Here is a 23,852-nt window from a genome sequence, read left to right as displayed (position 1 = left end):
AATGCAAGGCATTGTTCTTGGCAGTGGAAGATGATCTGCAACAGTGTCTCAACATGAAATCTCAATGTCCCTGAGCCACACATTTCGCTCTTAGCTTTCTGGCTGGTATCTGGTGGTAGATTTTGGAAAGTAGGGCATTGATCCTCCTTAGTCCAGGGCTGTTTTCCCGAATGTGACTTCTGGGCTGTGGCATGGAAAGGAGCCGCGAAGAGAAGGGGACACAGGTCTGTCAGCATCTCAGAGCTCTTCTTGCAAGCAGTGCGTTTCTAGCTATGCTGTAACACGACTGAACTTTCCCCCTTATTGTTATTCGTAGAATTGGAGCTGCCCCTACGAGTGAAGGACATCCCTAATTTCACGATGCAAAATATAGCCTTCTTGTCTGGTAAGCATCCTTCCTCCTATCTTTATTTCCGAGAAATGCATGATGAAATTAAAGTCAGCTTCATCTTTTCTATCTTAACAGCATTTTATATATACTTAAAAATTTGTAACAGTTGGGCAATAAATATCGATGATATAAATGAACTTGTGAGAATGAATGCCTTGTATTTCTAAATGACATATCCTAGGATTCCTCTTTGCTTTCTCATTGTCATTTAAAAGGATTCCTATTTGCTTCCCTGTTGTCATTTAAGAGAGGGTGCATTCAAAGGTTGGTGGAAAAATGGAATGAAAGATAATGGGATTTCCCCACAAAATTTTGGAACATCCTTTGTATAGGAATATAAATAGGTTACACCCTTTCTCCTTTTTCCAGTTATGCCATGAAACATATTATTCTTAAGTTTGATGGAGTAGAAAAATGTGCTAGTAGATTCATTTCTTATATGAAATATGCTAGTCTATTCATTGTTGATATGGAAACGAGTGCTTCTTCCGTGTTGAGAGTAAATGAACTTATCTTAGCCTCTTCAAGCAGTTTAATGATTTCTCCTCAAATAATACCTACATGCTCAGTTTACTTAACAATCAGAAATGATCCTAATTGGACACATCAATCTGGCCACTTCTTTAATGATTATAATTAGTGGTAATTTTGAGCTAGTGGTGACTTAATGAAGGCGGCTTATGTTTTCTAAGGCGTATAAATGGGTGGCATATTGTCCTCAGAAACTTAGCTGTACATGATGTTTACTTGCAGGATTCGGAAACTTTTTACTTCAGCTTATCAGTGTTTTCCAAACGGTGTCCCAGGAGAGACACCTCCAGTGCCCGGCTCCCTCTGTGCAGATGGTTTTTAGTCTGTGGTTTGCTTTGCTGATTCTGAAGTGCTTCTTTGTCTTTTGAAGAATGACTTCATTAATGGCAACCTCCCATTTTGGAATAGAAGTGTATCTTTTGTTTGGTCCTCTCACAAATTTGCTACTTTAGCTGCTCAGTGGTAATAACAGTTTATAGATTAAACCCACCCCAATGCCAATAAGTTTGTTCTAACTCATCTCGACCCACCATAGGGTTTCTGAGCCCTGGTGGCATAATGGATACCCTTTGGGCTATTAAACTCACGATTAGTTGTTCAAAACCACCAGCTGCTCCATGGGAGAAAGATGAAGACTTCTACTCTTTTTAAAAATATATAATTTTATTGGGGGCTCGTACGACTCTTACCACAATCCATACATCTATCCATTGTGTCAAGGCCATTTGTACATTTGTTGCCCTCATTCTCAAAACATTTGCTTTCTACTTGAGCCCTTGGTATCAGCTCCTCATTTTTCCCCTCCCTCCCCACTCCCTATGAACCCTTGACAATTCATAAATTATTAGTATTTTGTCATATCTTACCCTTTCTGACGTCTCCCTTCACCCACTTTTCTACAGAAGACTTGTACCCTTGTAAAGATGGATAGAATCTGAAACTCACAGGGATGATTCTACCCTGTCCTACTGGGTTGCTGTGAGTCAGGATCATTTCGATGGCAGAGGTTTTTTGTTTGTTTTTTAAAACTGTAAATCTTTACAGTACCAAACAGCATCATTTTTCTCCTGCAGAGCAGCTGGTGGGATTGGACCATCGAACTTGAGGTTAACCAGCTGACGCTTAATCCACAGTGCCACCAGGATGATGAATTGACACCATCACCATTTATTAAAAGAGCTTTCTTAATCTTGGATAATATTTTAGTCTCTGAAATCTACTCTGTCTAATATTCACATAGCTACCACCATTTTCTTCAACTGTGTTAGTATGGTCTATCTTACTCTATCCTTTTATTTCTGCAATATTTGTCTCATTGTACTTAAGGCACATTTCCCCCCCTAGGAAGTACTCCTTTATCCAATTTGATATTTTCTTCTTTTTATTTTTGTGGTTAGACCATTAACATTTAATCTACTCATCTTGTTGGGTTTATCTATACCATCTTACTATTTGTTTTCTTTTTTAAAATTACTATTTTCTGTTTGTCCTATTTGTTCTTTATTTCTTTCCCCTCCTTTTATGTCTTTTTTGGATTAAATATTTTAATTATCCTTTTTTATAATTCTCTCTCTCTCTCTCTCTCTCTCTCTCTCTCTCTCTCTCTCTCTCATATGAATATGAGTCCTGGTGGCATCGTGAGTTACACATTGGGCTGCTAGCCACAAAGCCAGTAGTTTGAATCCACCAGCCACTCCTTGGGAGAAGGATGAGGCTCTCTACTCCCATGAAGATTCACAGCCTTGGAAACCCATAGAGACAGTTCTATTGTGCCCTATAGGGTCACTATAAGTCAGCTAATTCAATGGCAGTGAATTTGAAGTATGTATATAATTTCCAAAATGTTTACATGTTTTATTGTTGTTTTTTCCATGACTCGATTAGAGCAGTATCTTTTCCTGCAGGTTTTAGCCTTCATCTTTACATGTTCATCATGGCTCTAAAAGACTGATTGTATCAAGATGGTCCCCTAGCTGTCAAGCCGTCACGCAATTTGACTTTAAGATGGTACTACGAGTCTAGAAACAGTTATTTCTCAGACCTCTTGGTAGTCAAGTTGGGGAGATCAACCATATTCGACCGCATTATAGCCACTCTGACATTGTCATATGACCATATGCATTCCTTTGACTTTTTCTTTCCATTTAGAAGCCACTCTGCCACTCAAAGGCGTTTGTTGCCTTTCAGGTTTCTGTGTACATTATTTTTCTCATGAAATCTCCACTGGCCCCATTCTTCTCGATTAACACCCTCCACAGGTCTAAAGTCCTGTTTCTTGCTTCATTGCCATGTCAGTGACTAATGTGGCCATTTTGTTAAACAACTTCAGGTGGCCGGGGCAAGGACAACGCTTGGATAATTACATTTCCAGAGAACTACAATTTCAGATGTATACCAGAAGATGTAATAGCAAAGGTGCTGATTTACTTGACATCTCTTGCAAGGTAAGCATTTCGTTACATTTCCCCCAACCTTTTGTAGAGCAGAAACTGACTTGAATGAGAAACTAACTTGGTCGTATGGCTGTTATTATTAGAATCAATTAGCAGACCTGCATCAAAATATGGTAAGTAGAATGTAGAAACGGGAGGCTGACAGCTACTTTTGTTTTCTGACAATTCGACTGAGGATTTGAAGGAAAGGCTGGGGATCCAGGAGTGTTTGTCCCTGCGAAGAAAACCATAGGATGAGAGTGGTGGTCACACAGGAAGCCTCACACTTGCTCACACGGAAACCTTATAAGCTACAAGTGGGGGTGGCCAATGTTCCAGTGAGGAGAAAGCACGACAATTGGTCAGTGGAATCAAAGGTTGTTTTAGGATATAACCAAATTAAAAATCATTTCAAACTGGAATACTTGAAATGCGAAAAATCTTAAAGCTACCTTAGAGAGTTCTTTAGGTTGACGAGGAACTTTTAATTTTACTGACCCTTTTAAATATGAAGCACATGAAATTTTACAGAATAACTCATCAGTCTTATATTCAAGAATATATACACCCATGTTTTTCCAACTGGAGATGAATTTTTAAAGGTTTTTTTTTTAAGTTTCTGACCCTAAACTCTAAGCGAGCCTGAATCTGGTGTGATAGAATCGTAGTCTCATGAACAGAAATCAAACCTGAGAACACTCAGGAGAGCACATACATTGAAGCTTGCCTTTTGAAAGCATTTTGACAGTTTTGTTGACATATAATTCACCTGTCATACAATTCTATACTTATTAACATATTACAAACATATTAAAAGAGGTTGTGCAATCATCACTGCAATCAATATTGAACATTTTCTTCTTTCTTGTCCTTGTCATTTGTAGCTCCCCAACTCCCCCTGCCACAACCCCAAGAAACTATTAATCCAGTTCCTGTTTCCATAGATTTTCCTATCATATAAAGAAAACCAAAAAAGAAAGAACAACAGCACCCAACAATAGTAACAAAACAAAACAGAGGAAAACCTCATTTGAAAAGATAACAAACAAAAGACCATAAAAGCTAGAACCAATTAAAAATGAGTCCGGGAAAACAAATGTTAACATGTTACTTTTTACCCTAACTACATCTGTATTAGTCCACTTTCCACTGCACTGTGCCTGGTACCAAGGCTATTTACACCTCTGGTCAATGGTCAGAGGGTATTCAACAGAGGCTTAGTTCAAGTGGGGACCCTGTAATTGGATTTGGGGTTCTCACTGCCATCCAAAGCCTTTTGAAAACTAGGTGCTCACAACTTCAGGTCTAAAACAATTCCCTTCTCTTGTCTTGGATTTTATGATTTTATGTCTTTTTAGGGAAAATAAAAGTCCTGGTGTCCAGTGGACCGAATTCCTTCAAGATGCAGACTAGAGGCAGGAACATATATTCAGCAGTGTTGTCCTGAATTGATGGATCATTGGCTCAGGATGGATTGCCATGTGAACTTAAGTCTGGTATCAAGAAGGACAGGTTTTGTCAATCAGGTTTTCCACATCCAAGGTTGCAATATTTCAGATCCATTTCAGTTGCACATCTGCATTGCATGATCACTTTGCTGGATAAAAACCTGACATTCATGCTGACAAGTACATTGCAACAGTATGGAGAGGACTATGGAAACCAGTAGGTTTTCCATGGTAGCACTTTGTGATAGTTTTCCAAATTCCATTTCAGTTTTTCATCATAGCATCAAATATAAATGAAATAATCATACATACTGGCATACATTAAGAAGTACAGGTAATTATTAAGAAAAAACTTCACACCTCCCCTTATTTTACAGGCAAAATGGATCTGACTCCCGTTTTACCCTCATTCTGGATCGAAGATCAGATACATGGTCTTCTCTCAAATTATCTCTACAGAAAATCGCAGTAAGTACTTGCATTCCATAGGAGTTTCTTCTTTTCATTTTATTTCATATGTGCTGTCTGTGTGGGTACCAAGAAAGATTGCTTGATACTGACAGAGGCAATAAAAGAGATGGGATGAGGAAATGGGAAAGTGGGAGGAAGATGAGGTAGAGGAGATGGAGCTAAGCAACTCTACTCAAAGTAAAACCCTTGGGGAAACAATGGCTAGGTGGTAGTGGAAGTTGTAAGAAGAGTCTCATGGTTTCCTGTGTCTGTTAGAGTTAGGCACGTTTTTATGGGCGCTTTTATTTGTTCAAAATGGAAACCACTTATGGCAACAAATGTACAAATGTGCTTGACACAATGGATGGATGGATGGGTTGTGATAAGAGTTGTACAAGCCCCTAATAAAATGATTTAAAAATGAAAGCAAAGGATTACAGACAACTTTTAAAAATAAGAACATATCCATTGTATATGGAGATGTATAAAGAAGAAGAAGAAATCATCAGCAATCCAACCACTCAGAAATAAACACCTTTAACATATTGAGGTGACTCTTCCTACATTTCCCCCACTGGAGAGAGCACAGGGAAGTGAGTCATCTGAAAAATGAAATATCCACAACTAGAATAGAATCCCAGGCTTCTCAAGACTGAGAGAGAGAACAGTTTTTCTAAAGAAAGCAATACCAGAGATGCAATCTTGCTCATAGCCCAGATGATATTTCATGTTTTAGCATATATGGGATTATATTAGTACATATATTATTATAGAAGTATATAAATATATATTATAAATGTATTGCCTTTGAATTAGTTCTGACTTACAGTAACCCTCTCTTTAGGTTTTATGAGGCTGTATATATTTACAGGAGTAGAAAGCCTCATCTTTCTCCCATGGAGTGGCTAGTGGATTTGAACTGCTGATCTTGCAACTAGCAGCCTAACAGTTAACCTGACAGCACCACTGGATCTCCTCATTACAAATGTAGATATTTAGTAGATCTTTGGTGGTGGTGTGACTACACACTGATCTGTGATCCGCGTGGTTGGCAGTTTGAAACCAATAGCAGCACCTCAGGAGAAAGACTGGGCTTTCCGCTCCTATAAACAGTCTTGGAAACTCACAGGGGGATTGTTGAGAGTCAGCATTGACTCGATGGCATCGAGTTCGGTTCGGATGATATATGGAATATTCAGAACGGGAAAAAAAGCAAGGCCCTCGACAAGATGGATTGAGGCAGTGGCTGCAACGATATGCTTCGATCTAAGTGCCGTTGTGGGGGCGGTGTTTCATTCTGTTGTACAGAGGGTCGTTCTGAGTGGGCACCTGACAAGTATAGAGTGAGAAAGACGAAGCGACCCTTCTACAAAGATTCATGCCCTCTGAAACTCTACATAGCATCACTCGGAGTCAAAATTGACTCTTGGAACAGTGGGTTTGGGGGTGAATATCTAGAACAGGAGCCCAGGTGACACAGTGCTTAAGGGTTCAGCTGGGGAACTGGAAGGCTGCTCATTGGAACTCACCATCTTTCTTCTTTCTTTGATGTTTGAGATGAACTCAGCACTCCAAGTCCATTTCAGTTTTACCCCCCCCCCACCCCCCACCGCCCCACACCACTGCTTATGTCTGAGGGATAAGAAATCTGGAGGGATTTTTTTAAACAACACACTATTTATTTGTATACAGCCCATCTCAAGATGTGAAATCAACATCAGTAGCCTGTTAAGCCGTGCATGTATGTGGTTTTCTTTTTACAAACCCCCCATTCTACTTCCCTCCCGCTGGAGGGTGAACAATGTGGCCAACGGCTTCTGCAAAGATTTCTAGCGTCCTAAACCTGATCGAGCCGTTCTCCCCACCCGATGGATCACGGTGAGCTCGACTTGACTCGCTGTCAGTGGGTTTGGCTTTTGGTGTGTAGTCATGTTATCTGAATTGGAAAGATGAAGGATTATGTGGAATGACCATGTAGCCATTTCCCTCTGTCAGACCAGAGGGTCTGGAAACCAATTCTTTTCTCTCTCTCTTTCTCTTTTTCTTTTGAGAGTTCAGCATTAGCAACCATCTGCAACTTTTTACTTAACCTAAACAGTTTATTGTGAATTAGGCGAAGCTTTACCGAGCAGATCCCCAGTTTTACAATCACCATTTCATACACAGTTTGTTTCAACTCTTCCATTGCAATCCTTTCAATGTAACATCATTTTTCTCAATTTCCCCATTTCCATCCCTCCTTTTCTAACTCTCTGAAAGTTATCCTTGGGCAAATGTTGCCCTTTTCATTTATATACATGTTACATATAAATATATGATTAATAAAATAAAATAAATATGACATATAAATATAATTAATAAAATAAATAAATTATATCTATACACACACTAACACGGGGGTGAGTGCACTTCCAGACCTGAGGGTGAATCAGGGCCACAGTCTCAGGGTTCCCGCCAGTCCATACATGACCAGTAAGCCCGACCTCTTCTGCTTTTGAGTTCTGGTCCACAATTTTCTCCCATGTTATCCAGAACCGGCTGATGCAGTCCTTACCAGAGCAGTTGGCAGGAGTAGCTGGATGCCATGTAGTATCTGAAACTCTTACTTTGTCTCTTGATGAACCGTGGGAGGCCATTTGTCCTCAGAGGAAGTTGGTTGGCACATACCATGTCACACTTGATCTCGTTACAAAGACAGGACAAAACTCTAGGTTGTTTAAACTTCTAAGTCAAGTGTTCTTTTGGGTACACTATCTTGTCCATGAGATTAAAAATATGACCTAGCAGAGGCATGGAAATGAGAGGATCATTCATTTCATACCTAGCATGGGTTTGTCTTCATCTTGGACAAGATTTTTTTTTTCTTTTAAAGCACAGTGGAGCAGAGTTCTATTAGAATCATACAGGTTACCAGGTTACTGAAATCAAAGAGCACAACATAGCTTTGTATATGTGGTGCTTCCAGAATTTTGAGGAACCCTGACGGTATAGGGATTACATCTTACTGCAAGATCAGCAGTTCAAAACCACCAGCCGCTCCATGGGGGGAAGATGGGGCTTTCTACTTCTATAAAGGGTTACAGTCTGAGGAAGTCACAAGGGCAGTTCCTCCCTGTCCAAGAGGGTCACAATGCATCGGCATTGACTCCATGGTGGTGATTTTTTTTTAGTTTTCCAACGGTTTGGGGGAAAATAGAATGAAAAGAGAACAGAAGTTTCCCATGTATTTTTGAAGCCTCTTTTACTTATCCAAAAACATTCGCCTTTCTTAAATAATATTGATTCTCTTCATTTGCTAGCTAAAGTAGGCAGATATTGTGATAATCGTCTTATAGGTGGAAATTAGTCAGCTGTACCTACTTTGTCACGGTTATTTGACATAGCCAAGGAAGGCCCCACAGCTAAGTAATTTTTAAAGCCAAAGCAAGAAAGGAAATTTCATGAATTTCAGATAGTGCTTTTTTCCATTTGCTGTCTTCCATTATTTTCAAATGATTTGTGCATAGAGAAAGAAATTCAATCTTTTAAGAAAAAGGTAACGTCCCTTTGGACTGAATACATCTGCTCTCCATATTCTACTGAACTCCCATCAATGCAGCTACATGAGGGGAAAGCTATTCATCGCATACTGGCCTTGTAGGATCAGTCCTTGGGCTTGGTAAGCAAACCTCCGCCTATGCCAATAATTGATTCTTTTGTACTAAACATAGCACTTGTTACAATAAAACATTTTTATTGCCCAGCTTTCTTCTTTGGGCCAAACACTTGTACTGGTCTGATTTAATTAATTTTCATTGAGTGCTCATTTGGCATATGCCCTCAATTTCTTGTTAGAGTTTTGTTTTTGTTAACCAAGTAGTTGCTTGAAATGGAGGCCATCTTTTCATAAAAGGCAAATAAATGATTAGTTTCATAATCCTATGGATTTGGGGCCAGCAGGGGAGTGAGGACTTGTTTTTCCCTCTCCCCATCCCACCAATGCTCTCCCAGCAGGTAACCGTGAATAAATAACTCAAAGTGCAGGTTTTCTTTATTCTCATAATTCCCTAGGTGTGATGGTGATGGAGAAAATGGGAATCAAGTGCTGAGGATCTTTAACTAGCTATAGGTTGTTTGGGGGTGTGCCTTTTCTTTTTAAAAAGGTTTGCTTCCAAAAAAAAAAAAAGATATGTTTCTGCTTGTGGTATAGTTTCTAACCACACCCAAGAGCACATTGGTGATCTCAACCACATCTAGCTGCTAGGCATCGTTGACAGTATAGCAGTATATGTTGAGTACAAATGAAGATTAAGAGGAGCAGTTGGCACTCAGAGAAGGTTCTTGGTGAAAATTGCCATTGTGGTGTATCCTTTAAAATGTGTGTCTGTGTAATCCTTGTGTAATTCATTTCAAAGACCCGGTAGATTCCCAAATGAAATGTTGTGGTTGGGTGATATTTTGCCACTAAATGTTGTGGTTGGGAGACGGGGTTTGTTGTAACTCATGCCTTTGGGGAGGGATTTTCAGTTGGCATAGAATTCTATCGGCCTTAGAAGGTTGCCATGCTACACTACACTCTTGAGTTTTCCATCAGGAGAGAATTTTACCAATTATCATCTTTGGCAAGGCTCAAAAAGAAAATAATTTAATCATGAAACTCAGACAAGGCAAGTGTAAGACTCCGAAGCTAGAAACCACCCCGATGACCACTAGTCACAGGATTGTGGCACTCCAAGAGCAGCAAACTAGCCAATAGTGGAAAGAAGCTGTGTGCACTCTCGCGCAGATAACGTTGGGCAACGGTCATGTCATGGGTGCTGGGGACAAAGATGTATTCCTTTGTGAAGATTCAGCTAGCTGTACAGTTGTGTATACTTTTCTGTTTAGTCATTTGAAATAAAAAATGGTTAAAATTTTTTAAAAATTATTTTAAAAATGGAGAGGAAAAAAAAAAACCAAATCCAATCCTAAATGGAAATTTAAGTCAGAGACCAGGATGGGGGAGGGGGTAGAGGGGAGGAAAAGAATTTTAAAAACTACCAGGACCACCTTCACAAAGATTCTTTGCATTCCACCTTAAAATTCAAACTGCGCCTCCAAAGAGCTAGCCAGTCCCATCAAGACAGCACAAAGCTCCTGGAGGGGAGTCGATCTTTTCTTAGGACTTGCCGGATCTTCGGGAGCTGTCCAGCACACGCCATCCCTGGCGCTTCCATCAGGCCAAGTAACCAGGGACCGTGTCAACTCTGAATTACCATGAACGCAGGGAAGGATCTGTCAGCTGACTGATCAGGGAGAATAGTGGTGGTATTTTTTTTTTTTTTGCAGTGCTTCCACTGTGATGATGGAAGCAGTTAATGGTAGCTTTTTTGGATAGAGGTTTTTGGCTGCTGTTTTAAGCATCCTACCCAAGAAGCAGCTCATATTTTATCAGTGTTGCCTTGACAGTCGTCAAAGAAGAGTGTAATTGTGTCTAGGCGAGATGGCAGAAGCAAGTCCCCGGAGCGGCAAGATGAGGTTCGGAAGGAAAGCGGTAAGGGCTCTGCCCGGCCCAAATTCCAGTGCACGGATGCTGCGGCTCTGGGGCCATAGCACACAGCCGGCTCCACGGGGCTTCTCGGGACCGGCCGGAGAGGTGGGCTTTGCATGGATTGATGCGTTGATGCGATGACAGGGACCTTGACAAAAGGGAATTTGAAGGAGTCCGGGGGTTGAAATATAATTTCAAAATTGATAGCACCAATAGTCATGCGACTTAATTCAGATGATGGACATTTTGAATCCTTGGGCAAACTAGCTTTAAATCTTGAGTTCAAATAATACCCCACCCAGGAATCAATCCTCTCGTTCACCAGACTCAAGTAGAGTAAGATAACGTGGGCAGGTCTGGAGACATTTTTTTTTATCAGCATAGGAAAAGGCCACATTTCTTGGGAGTTACTGGGCAAGTGAAATTCCAAAACAAACAAAAAACGGCAAGGTTTTGAAATCTTTGTGCTGCAATGCTTCTCCAAACTCAAACTGGAAACATTCAAAATGTTAGCTTATTGGTCACCTTAGTGAGGTGGGGCGGGGTGTGTGAAAGAGGAAAATACAAGTGATAACTTCACAATAGAGGCCAGAATTAAGATTTTCTCCTCTGGTGTGCATTGGGAGCATTCTTCTGATGCAATTTTCCCCTTCACATCCAAATTTCACAATCAATGTGTTAAGGGTATGTGTCTGTAGAGGTATTTTGGAGATAGGGTGACATGGTACTACCTCATGTCGTTTTAAATGCTACCCCCCCCAACCAAAGAAACTTGAAATAGCTTTTTGACATTTGAGATATAATACTTGCTTACTAAAAAATCTAGACAACACAGAAAAGAGTAAAAAAAAAAATCAAGAAGAATTAGTGACATTTTGCATCCAAAGTAAGAGAAGGCAAAAAGCCCAGTAGAAATTTTATTCTAGGAGAATAGTTGTGAACTTTAATGGGTGAGTAAGTAATTTATATGCTAACAAAAACTCTTAGCTCAGAATATTTTTAAAAATTACAGCTGGAACGTGATCTTTTGATGGTTGAGAGAATTATGCCTTCAGCTGGACACGTATTATAAAAGAAAGAACTTCAGACGTTGAACAATTTGGGTGCAGAAGAAACAATTTCCTGTGCAACAGACATTAGCACCTTTGGTATCAAAGGTTGTTTATTTACGCTTTCACAAATGTCTTGATGCTTTATATGTGTAGATGTTTTTTTAGATCTGAGACTACTTTCATGTCTGCTGTTTACACATTAATACATACAGAAATAACTATAGCACATAGGAACCTGTTGAACAGACTGTTGTAGCATACGGCTAGACACAGTTCAGGTGTTAAAGCTAAAGAAGGGGAATGGCCAATGGGCAGAAGGAGCTCTCAGTCTCCCAGAGGAGCGAGGGCAGTTTCAGAAATAACTTTTATGGAAGGACTTCCTGCTGGTGGGGAATGCTTCATGATGGATTACTTAAGTAAGGCCATTGCTCCGGTTATCTTTCCTTGTTGTTGTTGTTATCTTTCTTTGTTGTCATTTTTTCTTAAGAAAAACGAATTGAGGTTTAGGAGAGGAGATGGGTTAATTAGGGTGTGAGGTAGTATCGATGAAGAACACAGCTTTCCCCCAGATCCTGGATGCTTCCTCCCCCCAACTACCATGATCCGAATTCTACCTTGCAGGGCTGGATAGGACAGAGGCTGTACACTGGTACATATGAGGGTTGGAGGTACAGGGAATCCAGGGTGGATGATACCTTCAGGACCAAGGGGGTGAGGGACGATGCTGGGAGAGTGGAGGGTGAGTGGGTTGGAAAGGGGGAACTGATTACAAGGATCCACATGTGACCTCTGCCCTGGGAGAGGGACAGCAGAGAAGGGGGGAAGGGAGACTCCGGATAGGGCAAGATATGACAAAATAACGATGTATAAATTACCAAGGGCATATGAGGGAGGGGGAAATGGGAAGGGAGGGGGGAAAAAAAGAGGACCTGATGCAAGGGGCTTACGTGGAGAGCAAATGCCTTGAGAATGATTGGGGCAGGGAATGTATGAATGTGCTTTATACAATTGATGTATGTATATGCATGGATTGTGGTAAGAGTTGTATGAGTCCCTAATAAAATGTAAAAGAAGAAAAGAGAAAAAAATGATTAGGGCAAAGACTGTACAGATGTGCTTTATACAATTGATGTATGTATATGTATGAACTGTGAAAAGAATTGTATCAGCCCCCAAAAATTGTTAAAATAAATAAATAAATAAATTTTTAAAAAGCAAAAAAAAAAGAAAGAAAGAAAAACGAATTGCCCTGAGTTGACCCCTAGGAGCAGGTACTTAGAGACAAGAGGGACTGAATGAAGCCTGAACACTAGGACAATGGTGGGAAACCAATTTGTTTTTCCTTCTACCTGGACAAGGAATCCCCAGAGTGAAAAATGTGAATTTTGGTTAGCGGTCAATGCCATAGTTTGATCTTGGACAGTCTGAAATCGAGTTGATTCTAGAAGTTATGATAGGCAGCACCTAAAAGAAGGAGGGTGCCGTGGGTGGAAAGTCCAAAGACAGGATGGAGCTGTTTAGGTGGTGGGCTTGTGAGGAAGGTGGCCAAATGGGCAGAGAAGTTGGTGAATGTCGAGACAAACCCCAAGGAAGGAGTGGCTAGTGAGACTGCTGCCCGGAAACATGAGGACTTGGGGCTGGGGAGCGAGGGAGAACTCCGAAGTGACTCATGCCATTGGAAGCTATCCTTTCTAGTTTAGGGTCATGAGCTTATTGTGGAGAGGTGAGTCAGAACTCACCAAGGTCAATCCTAGGCCATCTCAAATTTATGTTCAGTAGATTCTAGGATGTGAAATTGTTTTGACTGGTAGTGTTTGTTCCATTTGGCAGAAGTCAAGGGCATGTCGTGGCTAAATGGCATGTCTGAGTGGGTGGTCAGCTCATGCCGGGTGAAGTACTAGAGGGACTAGGAAAGAATTTGCCCTTCAGAGCCAGATAGACCTGGGTGCAGTCGAACGTTGGGCACCTGCCCCTCACTGTCCTTCAGTGTGTGCATCTGGAAAATGACAATTGTGCCTACTTCGATGCAGTCTTGTGAAGCCTGGCACAGGTGCAGTGGGCTCTGTTAAAGTCCCCCCCCCATTCCAGGAAGACTAGTATGTCATTATTTATTGTATGCAATAAAACGGATGCTGTCTAAAGCAACTGCCATCGAGTAGAACTGTGTGCCATCGGGGTTTCCATGGTTCAGTTCTCAGAAGTAGATTGCCAGACCTTTCTTCTGAGGTGCCTCAGCGGACAGGAGCCTCCATCCTTTCAGTGAGCCACACCCATTAACGGTTTGCCCTACCCAGGGGCTCCTCTGTGTTGTAGCAAACCTTCAAATACCATTTGCAGCCTGAGTGAAAGACTCCGAGCTTATCAATACCCATTTTCAATGCGTTGGCCTGCTGTGGACATTAGGGCTTCACAATTTGTTCCTTTCATTGCACATGTTCTGATCTGTGCGCAATAGATTGCGTGTTTGGAGCAGTGATTTCCCATCTTCCTTTTCTACAGGTTTCCTTCCCTGGGAACTTGCACTTGATCTTGGTTCTACGGCCCAACGGTTTTCTTCAACGAACGGTCACTGGCATTGGCTTTCGATTCCACCAGGATGATTTCATGATGAAATTGCCAGTAAGAGTTCATTATTGAAATGCTTGGTCCCTTTGGTTCCCACGAAAACCCTGTACTGTGCTGTTGATATTTTTGCATGTGCTCACGTAAGCATGTAAATGGGAAAAAAATGTGTCCCCCAAGGAATATAAATTTGAAATGCCTGGAGGACATCTGCTTCTACTGTAGCAATAGGTTTCACCTTGTGGGGAACAATCCTAGAGGAATCCATTCATTTCTAAAAGCATACACATGCGTATCATTGCACGTTTTATATTCATGTGTGCATATATGTCTGTGTATATATGGATGTGTGTATGTACTCATATATCTCCCAAGAGATATTTTTTTTAGTAAACTCGAACGTGTTTGATGTATTTGAACTTAGGTCCTGAACTAGTTCAGAGGAACATGTTTGTTTGTTTTAACAGACATCTTTATGCATTTTGAGAGTTAGGAATACAGTGCTTCAACAGTGGGGCACTCTGAGCAAAACCCAGCCCTGTCTGATCAGTTCTAACACTGCAGAATGTCCTTTTACATTAGTGTGGGCATCGCATTCTTGCAGGAGCCTATCCACTAATGATGCAAACTTTGAGAAGGACAATTAGGCGTTTGGGTTTCTATGGAGATAAATTTTGCTTCATAGAGCCATGGTTTGGTAAGTGAAATAGAAATGGTTATTATCTGAAGACAGAAATGCGTACTGGGATGTGGGAGATGCACAGGAGGCAAGCGTTCCAACCATTTCTGAAAGATCTTTTTTTCTCTTTTTTTTTCTGCTGAATATATTCTAAAGTACAATGTACGGGTGGATGGAGGGATGCTGCGAGGGACAGTTAACAGTATCTTTCTTGCTTATTTATATAGGTTGTTGTGCTGAGCTCAGTTAGTGGTTTGCTGAAATACATTGATCGCAAGCAATTAACCCCTGAGTTAGGGGGCACCATGCAGTACAACCACAGAGAGTGGATCATCTTCAGAAATGTATGTTGCTTTTGCCCTTCCTGGAGAGCCTTTTCCTTCCTATTAGCCTTGCAATTGAGTTGGAGAATTTTTTTTCCTCTATGCAAAATGAAACCAAACCAGGCTTCTGGGGCTGTGACTTTTCAAATGCGCAGATCATGCACACCTTGGTTTTGTTCCACAGGAAATCCCTTGAAAGGAAGAGTCAGTGACGATTGAAGTGGAAGTTGAGGGCTAGGGTGCCCAGATGTCTCAAACCCTCTTGGGGCCCCTTAGTAACCCAAGTTCTGAGGAAGTTGGGCTCCAATTCTGACACTGTTGGTTTTTACCTGAATGGCCTTGGACAAGATAGATAGCTTCTCAAGTCTTAGTTTTCTCAAATCTAAAATAGGACTAAGAAGGCCTTACCTCTTAGGATGCCTGGGAAAAGGAAACGTGACCACAAATGGACAATGTTTGGCAAAGGCCTGCCCTTAGGAGCGCAGTGAGGAGGAAGAACATGAGCTGTGGAGACATCTCTTTCGGTTTTGTCCTCTCCCGGTGTCAAGACATTGATGCTGCTGGCTGCATTAACAGAAATGCGCCCCTCCCCCATCCAGCTGCCTCCATCAGATGCTTTTCATGTTTGTGCCACATCAGAATGTCAGTCTGCATCTTGTCTGTCGTCCCCTTAGATTTGTGCCCTGCAGCAAATGCCCCTCTCTAAATGCCCACCCCTACCTCCTCTCCCATGAACCTCAGGATATCCACCATGTTTGAGGAAGCAAAAAGGAAACTAGGGTTAATAGAAATTCCTCCGTGTCTCCCCCTGCATGTGCACCCTGCATGTGCACCCCGGCACGTGCCATACCTTAGTTGTGCTTTTAGATGGCGTTTAGGAAGCCCTTAGTGTCATCATTCCCATGGTGCTTTGAGGCCATCACATTTGGAGCAAAGAGTTCTTCTAGTCTAGACATTTACAGAGAGGGGAAGGCCAGGTACCTCATAGGCATGAAGATGTGGAATAGAATCTTGACTTTGAATGCCACCCGAGAGATGAAGCCCCGTTGCAGGCATTCATGATGTTTGTTTAAATCAGGGTTCTTTCTGATCCCTAAGCCCCTCGTTCAACATTACTATTTATTCCCAGGAATGGTTACTGTACACACTTAGTAGCGTCTGGTCTTAATAAAAGAGCTGTGCTCGTGTAAGGGTGAAGTTCTCAGCTGCTCATTAAAAGCTTGCTGGTTCAAACCCACCCAGTAGCTTCATGGAAGCAAGACCTAGCAATCTGTTTTCAGAAAGCTTACTTTAGGAACCCCCCCCCCCCCCCCAATGGACCAGTTCTATGTCACTTGGGGTCGCCATGGGTCAGAACTGACTCCACAGCACCCGACAGCAACAGCCGCCACTAGTCTCTAATCACCTATACAGCTGCATGGTATACAGAAAGCAGCTATGGTATTTGAACTTGGCTCTTCTTCCTGAAAGCCATCGATTTGGGAACACAAGAAACAAAACTTTGCCTGCCATTACAGGGCAATAGAGCCTTGGCGACCAGGATTCCCACTCTACAGTACTGCAAACCAATTGTTCGGGACTCGCTATTCCCTGTACCTTTAGGACAGCACCTTGTTTGGAAGGCCCAGGCTTGTTGATAAATGAGAACACACCGATATACAGTGGTGTTGATGTTCTCACCTCTCTTCAGAATAAAGTTGTTATAAGGCACCAATTGCACAGCTTCATAGAAGAAGGAAAGCACTGTGTTTCTTAAGAGCATATAATGGAGGACTCATGTTCATCCGCGTCCACAAACTCAGTCCAGAGTTTTAGCTAAAAGGCACTCGGGAAAGACTCTAACCCTCACTGTAGTTTCTCCGAGACTTAGATGCAAAGTGAATGTTGACTGCCAAGGGCAATGCCCAAGTTCCTTAGCACAGGAGGGTTGATAGTATGTGTGTTTGTTGTCGTACCTAACTAAAGGAAATGCACTGACTAACCCAGGATTTGATCTGTTGGCATAGTTACCATATAATTCAAATGGTCACCGACTCTTTGCAGGCTATCGAAAATTTTGCCCTCACAGTGAAGGAAATGGCTCAGATGTTACAGTCCTTTGGGACCGAATTGGCGGAAACAGAACTGCCAGATGATATTTCTGGAGTAGAAGAACTTCTTGGCACCCGCGCCGAAAGGTACCACGTCCTGAAGGTAAGTCTGCTGATAGCGGACCTGCAAGTGTGTTCCATGACCTTTTGATACGGAAGCTATTCGAGCATCCATTCCACATTGAGTCCCTTACAGGGAGGAAATACACATTTCTATATTGCAAAGCAAATGATAAAAAAAAAGAAATTGGAATACTTTACAAGAGGAAATTATCCTGGAAAGATTGGGTCCAAATGCCCTCTTTGGCCCTGGTGCATTCTCTTGTGGAGTTGTTTATCTGTGAATAGGGCTTATGGACCCTCTTTTCAAAGCAAGAGTGCAAACCAGGAATCCGACAGGTGTCCTGTTTGGGCCACCATCACAGGTAATGTGGGAAGGGGGGCGGATTTTCGTGGGAAAACCACGAGGCCTCAGCTCTGCCAGAACCTGGCTTTGTGCTCCATTGATTTCCAGTTCTCTTTCCCACAGGATATCCATTCTCATTGTCTGTCTGTCTGTTTGTTTTACAATAGATCAGGGATTGTTCTCTGGTCAGGTCCTGTGGAGAGTGTGGGATTGTGAAGGATTCCGAAGGACGATTGAGCCAAGCAGCGAGCAACTTTTTTTTCCACCTCCTTCAAATGTTAGTGATATGAACAAGCACATCTATAGAGCATTCTTCTCCCTCGTATGACGATAGGCATCCCGAGTGCACTAGGAGGAAATTCAAGTTCTGCGTAGTCGTACCACTTTCACATTAAGAAGCGAGGAAGTGACACTTTAAAACACCATCTGAAAGCAAACTCTGCCTCCCACCAGCTGTGTGATGCTGAGAACTGTGCTTGTGCTCTCTAAGTTTCATTTCCTGACCTTTACAGTGAACTTGGGTCCTGCTCCTTGTTAGGTGCCACTGAGTTGGTTCTGATTCATAGCGGTCCATTGTACAACAGAAGGCAACAGTGCCTGCGTCATCCTAACAACTGTTCTTAAATTTGAGTCCCTTGTTGAAGCCACTGTGTCAGTCCATCTCATTGAGGGCCTTACTCTTGTTGCTGCCCTTCCACTCTCCCAAGCATGAGGTCCTTCTCCAGGGACTGGTCTCTCCTGAGTACATGTCTGAAGTATGTGAGACAAGGTGTTTCCCAGAACACCCTATGGAGCAGACCTACATGAGGTTGCCATGAGTCAGAACCAATACCAAGGCAACAACTAGTTTGGTTTGTTTGTATCCAGAGAGAAGTTGATGGTGCTGATGCTGCAGGCACACCTTGTAGGGCTGTAAAGATGAAATGAAGTACACGCTGTAGGTACAACAATGCTTCGTACGTCATTGGTGCTTCACAAATATGAACTCTTCATGTCCTTACTCATGTGTTATCTATCCTAGAACCTTTTTCCTGAAAAGCATTTTTGTTGGGGTGGTCAGGTGCCAATCACGTTGGCCCAACTCATGGTGACTCCATGCACAACAGAAGGACACACTTGCCGGCCCCATGCCCTCCTCACAATGGTTGGTCTTCGAGTCCATCGTCACAGCCGTTGCACTACCCCATCTCACTGAGGGCCTCCCTCTTTTTCACTGACCTACTTTACACCGAGTATGACGTCGGTCTCCAGGGACTGGTCCCTCATGGTGAAGTGCAAGGTCGGTACTTCAAGCCCAATAGCCGCTCTGTGGGAGAAAGATGCCTGCGCCAGTGACGAGCTGTTCTGGGAGAAACCACGGAGGCCGCTTTTCTCTGGCCTGCAGAGGTGCCAGGAATGGGAATGGCCTTGATGGTGGCTGGTTCCGTTTGGATTTCATTTCTACAGTGTGCCAGTCTTTATTGTGCCCCCGCTGCTTGAATTTCAAACGTTATCTGAGGAAAAGCGAAGAGACGACAAGTTTCACTTGGCGTGAGAAGACACGCTATGCATGAAACAGTGACGGTGCAACACCCGTCTCAGCATGGGGGTCTCCTTGGCGAACCTCACAAGCTTTGGACTCTGTGGTGCCTGGGGTCTTACCTCATTTTTTCAGACAGTTCGAAGACCAAAGGCCATTCTAGAATGTGTGCTCCTTTTCCGTATGCCATAGGTGTGGGCTTCCTTCTCTTTAATGCAGTGAGGTTCGATTTCTAATGTCCGGTGCTTCCTCTCGTGTATTTGTACAGAATGAAATCACAGCCGTGACCAATGAAGGGACAATTTTGCTGACCAATCTCGAAGAACCTGGCCCACAAGAAGTTGTCAGAAGACTTGAACATCGCCATCAAACAGGTGGCGAATGGCAAACCATTAAAAAGTGAGTGCTCTCAGTTTGATTCCGGGAGCTATCTTTAATGATTCCAAAGGGGAATGATCCATTCTTGCTGCAGTGTGTGTGTGATGTGTGAACATTATTTGGACATCTGGGATTCGAAGACTCCTTTGCTGAGTTGTGTTCTGCGGAGAAAGTTTTGTTTGGAAAGAGAAGGGGCGGAAGGGAGACTCCGGATAGGGCAAGATATGACAAAATAACAATGTATAAATTATCAAGGGCTCATGAGGCAGGGGGGGAGCGGGGAGGGAGGGGGTAAAAAAAGAGGACCTGATGCAAAGGGCTTAAGTGGAGAGCAAATGCTTTGAAAATGATTAGGGCAAAGATTGTACGGACGTGCTTTATACAATTGATGTATGTATATGTATGGATTGTGATAAGAGTTGTATGAGCCCCTAATAAAATGTTTAATTAAAAAAAAAGAAAGTTTTGTTTGGGGAAGAGGGTTTCTGGGAATGATGCAGTGGGGGGGGGGTGTCCACCTGAACAAGTATTACAGGCTTTGACTTGAGCTATAATTCTGCATAGATAGAGGTGTGTTTACCCACCTATGACACAAATAATTTTTACAAGATGTCCTTTGACTCATGTCGTATTTGTTGTTAAGGTTGCTGACTCAGGTGCATGACATGGAAACTGCCTTTGATGGCTTTTGGGAAAAACACAAACAAAAAATGGAGCAGTACCTTCAACTTTGGAAGTTTGAACAGGATTTCCAAAAGGTAAGGTGAAACGAAACATCTATCAGGAAGTCATGTATCCAGATTGTATTGTTTTCTGATCCATTGAGAATGAACTGTACACGATGGCCCCTAAATACATCAGAATCTCTAAGAATAGGGACTTTTTAAAACATAACCACAGTGCATTTCTCATATTTAAACCTTGTAACATTGATGCACAAAAATAATTATCCACCATCAGTATTCCAATTTAGTGAATTGATTAAGTTAATGGGCTTTAGAACATTTCCCCCCAACAGTTTTATTGGCATGTAGTGTACATATCATACAATTTAATAGTTCAATTGTTCAGTCATATCAAAGAGAACTGTACAATCATTGCCACAAACATTTTAGAATACCCCCCAACCATGGTTAGATTGAATTTAAAATGAGTTATGCAATCACAATCTATTCTAGTGCTTTTGTTATTTATTCCTGAAAAAACACTTCTTTTTCCTCTAGTACAGAAACCAGTCTGGTGGCTCTGTCACACTGCTAATCCCAAGGTCAGCAGTTCAGACTCCCAAAGCTGCTCTGTGGGAGAAAGATGCGGTTGTCCGCTCCTGTGAAGGCTTGCAGTAGTGGTCCTCAGCCTTCCTCATGCTGCCACCTTTTCACACAGGTCCTCATGTGGTGACCCCAACCATAACATTATTTCCATTGCGACATCATCACTGTCATTTTGCGACTATCATGAATCGTCATCTAAATATCTGATGGGATGTGTTTTAATTGCTGCAAACTGAACATAAGTAAACATAATTAAAGCATAGTGATAAACCACAAGACAATATGTGATTATATATTGTGAAATATTTATGTGTTTTCCGATGGTCTTAGGCGACCCTTGTGAAAGGATGGTTCAACCACCAAAGGGGTCGCAACCCACAAGTTGAGAGCCGCTGGCTTTTAGCCTTGGAAAGCCAGGTAGGCTCCCTGGGAGTCAGAATTGATTGGATGGCAGGGGGGTCAGATGTTTTGTTTTCTGTTTGGGGACAGGACCCAGTCTAGGTTTTTGGCCTGGAACATTTCTACAGTCTCTCTCTGTCTCTGTCTCTGTCTCTCTCTCTACTATTGACAGCATTGAAGAATAGAGTCCTTTTTCAGACCCAGTTGTTTTCATGTTGGGCTTGTCTGACATCTTCTCGTGGGCAGGCTTAGTGTGTGTGTGAACAGCTAGAATCAATGTGCACATCTCAGCTTGTGTTCATTTGGTTCTACATGGTCGGTGTTGAATTGGATGACCCAGGCAAGCATAATTGAATAATAGAGCTTCTCCTTTTTTTTCCCCCTTGGGACTAATAGGTCATACAAATATCTTGTTCCACATAAAATGTCTCCCCCCCCCATAAATCCTTTCCTATAATAATGGTAAGCTGCTAATGTTCCAAGTCAGGAATGCCTTCATCACTTGACACCAGTCATTGTACAGTAAACAGGAGTCTTCTTTGCTCCTAATGTATTTATTAATCTGCTTGTTGGATTCATGGATTTGGAGTTGTTTATAACTCCTTCCTGTTTGCCACCATTTTGGTGTTTCAAACTGGCTATTGCGCCCTAATGATATGTCCCAGCATTCTTTTTGTTTCTATCCTTTTATCACTCTTTAACTTAGTGGCATAAAGAGATGTTCCAAATTCATCTTGAACCTGCTGTGCTTCAGCATTGGACTCAGCCACTGCAAGAAACAGCATGGCAGGCCGTACCTGACCTCCCCTGGCTGCCCTATTGCTCCCAGACAGGGGTCCAACAGGTCTCCCCATCTTTATCCTTCATTGTCTATTTTCTGACACCAGTTGTTCCTCCCACAACATTCTATTTCCATGCTGGGTGTGATAATTCTTGTGAGGGCCGCAGAGACTTCAAAGACAATGGTCACAATTCGCGAGGGTTTTCTGGGGGGAGTTAAGAGGTCACCAAAAGTTAGGATCAGGAAACAGTCCAGATAAAGCCCTTGCTTCCCAGAAACTTCTCTCCTCATTCAGCTCCAGTTTTCAACCTCTTAGCCACGTGATGCTGTGGCCTTTGACTCTGTGGATCAGGAATCTTGCTTGTTGTTCTGTCTCACAGTAGTTCCATAGTCTGGGGTCAGGTGAGAAGAAGGTACCCCGTAGTTTCAGTGCAGTGCCTCTGAATCTCTGTGCCACAGTCTCGGTTTTGTGCCTTCAGTCTTGGTGGCCTGTAGCTTGTCAGAGATTTCTGTGTTCTTCGAATGGGGACAATCTCTGTGTCTGAGATGACCCTACTTTTCCTGGGCTGCCCTTCTGCGTTGCCTCACCGAGGGTTGCGTTTGACATTTCAAGAGTACCCCCAACATTTCCTTCTTTGTGGTCAACAAGCATTAGCATTTTTCATATTCATGAAAATATGGGAACGCTTGACTGGCTTTAATGGAGGTGTGGGAAACAAAGGATATGACTTGGTTCAAATGCTCTACTGGATTAATCCTGTCCCCATTAGCATAGCAGTAAACTTCCTCTAATATGAGATTCTAGCCACAGACATAGAGCCCTGAATGATAAGTATGTCACAGAAAGAATTAGGGCTAGAAGAGCCTTATTAATCAATTACATCTCTGCCATCTTTTGGAGGACTGATGTCTCTTCCTGGGCAGTGATATTAAAGATCTGGGTACCAGGTGTGCTCATTGTTCTTGGAGGGGCTTCTGAGCCTGTTCCCTACAGAGCTGGGGAGTATAGGTGCGTGTACACACACACATAGTTTCATGCATTAGGGAGCTTCAAAAAAGTTAATAGAACATAGAATGAAGAGATCAGGAAAAATTTTCATGAACTTTTTGAGGCATGTCAACATATACATGCATGTCCACATTGATATTTCAGAAATTATGAGTTCACAGGTTAAATTTGAACATGTGGTATCTGTTAATGTGAATAAAATACCTGGTTGTTTTTTCACCAATTTCTTCATGACAGCTTTCTTTTTTAAAATAGCATTTTGTATAAAACATAAGTATAAAAGGAAAACCCTTAACACTTTCATTAATTGTTTTTAAAACTATCTATTTCCTACTTAGCTCATAAACGAAATCGAACTGCTCTTAAACCAACAAGCAGAGCTCGGTGATGTATCGGGGAACATAGCTCAAATAAGACAAAAAATGAGAATGTTGGACAGTTTGGAAGAAAAATCTCAGGTGAGATTACTTCAGAGATGTTTACCATATTGATGCAAAGTGACAGCCATGTTGGGATGGGATGAAGTAGTATAAAGCTTGACGATTGATTGGTCACAGGAACATGCTATACAATCGGCACAAGAATACCAGTCTGCATTCTAAGTTCTGTTCAATGCAGGCCA

The 23,852-nt window shown here is 42.1% G+C and overlaps 1 protein-coding gene across 1 annotated transcript in view; it reads left to right on the top strand.

Moving 5' to 3' along the window:
* Positions 1 to 360: 360 nt before the first annotated feature.
* MCF2 (MCF.2 cell line derived transforming sequence) overlaps positions 361 to 23,852 on the top strand; it is a 67,608-nt gene continuing 44,116 nt past the window's right edge. Inside the window, 9 exon segments of the mRNA XM_075538487.1 lie at positions 361 to 385; positions 3,252 to 3,366; positions 5,180 to 5,270; positions 14,313 to 14,432; positions 15,282 to 15,398; positions 17,421 to 17,570; positions 19,661 to 19,791; positions 20,414 to 20,528; positions 23,569 to 23,688. Of these exon segments, the coding sequence (XP_075394602.1) occupies positions 361 to 385; positions 3,252 to 3,366; positions 5,180 to 5,270; positions 14,313 to 14,432; positions 15,282 to 15,398; positions 17,421 to 17,570; positions 19,661 to 19,791; positions 20,414 to 20,528; positions 23,569 to 23,688 (984 nt within the window).

This window comes from Tenrec ecaudatus, chromosome X, assembly GCF_050624435.1.
Source record: "Tenrec ecaudatus isolate mTenEca1 chromosome X, mTenEca1.hap1, whole genome shotgun sequence".
Classification (NCBI taxonomy): Eukaryota; Metazoa; Chordata; class Mammalia; order Afrosoricida; family Tenrecidae; genus Tenrec; species Tenrec ecaudatus.
The sequence above is the reverse complement of the archived record's forward strand: the minus strand, read 5'-3'. Positions and strand labels throughout refer to the sequence as shown.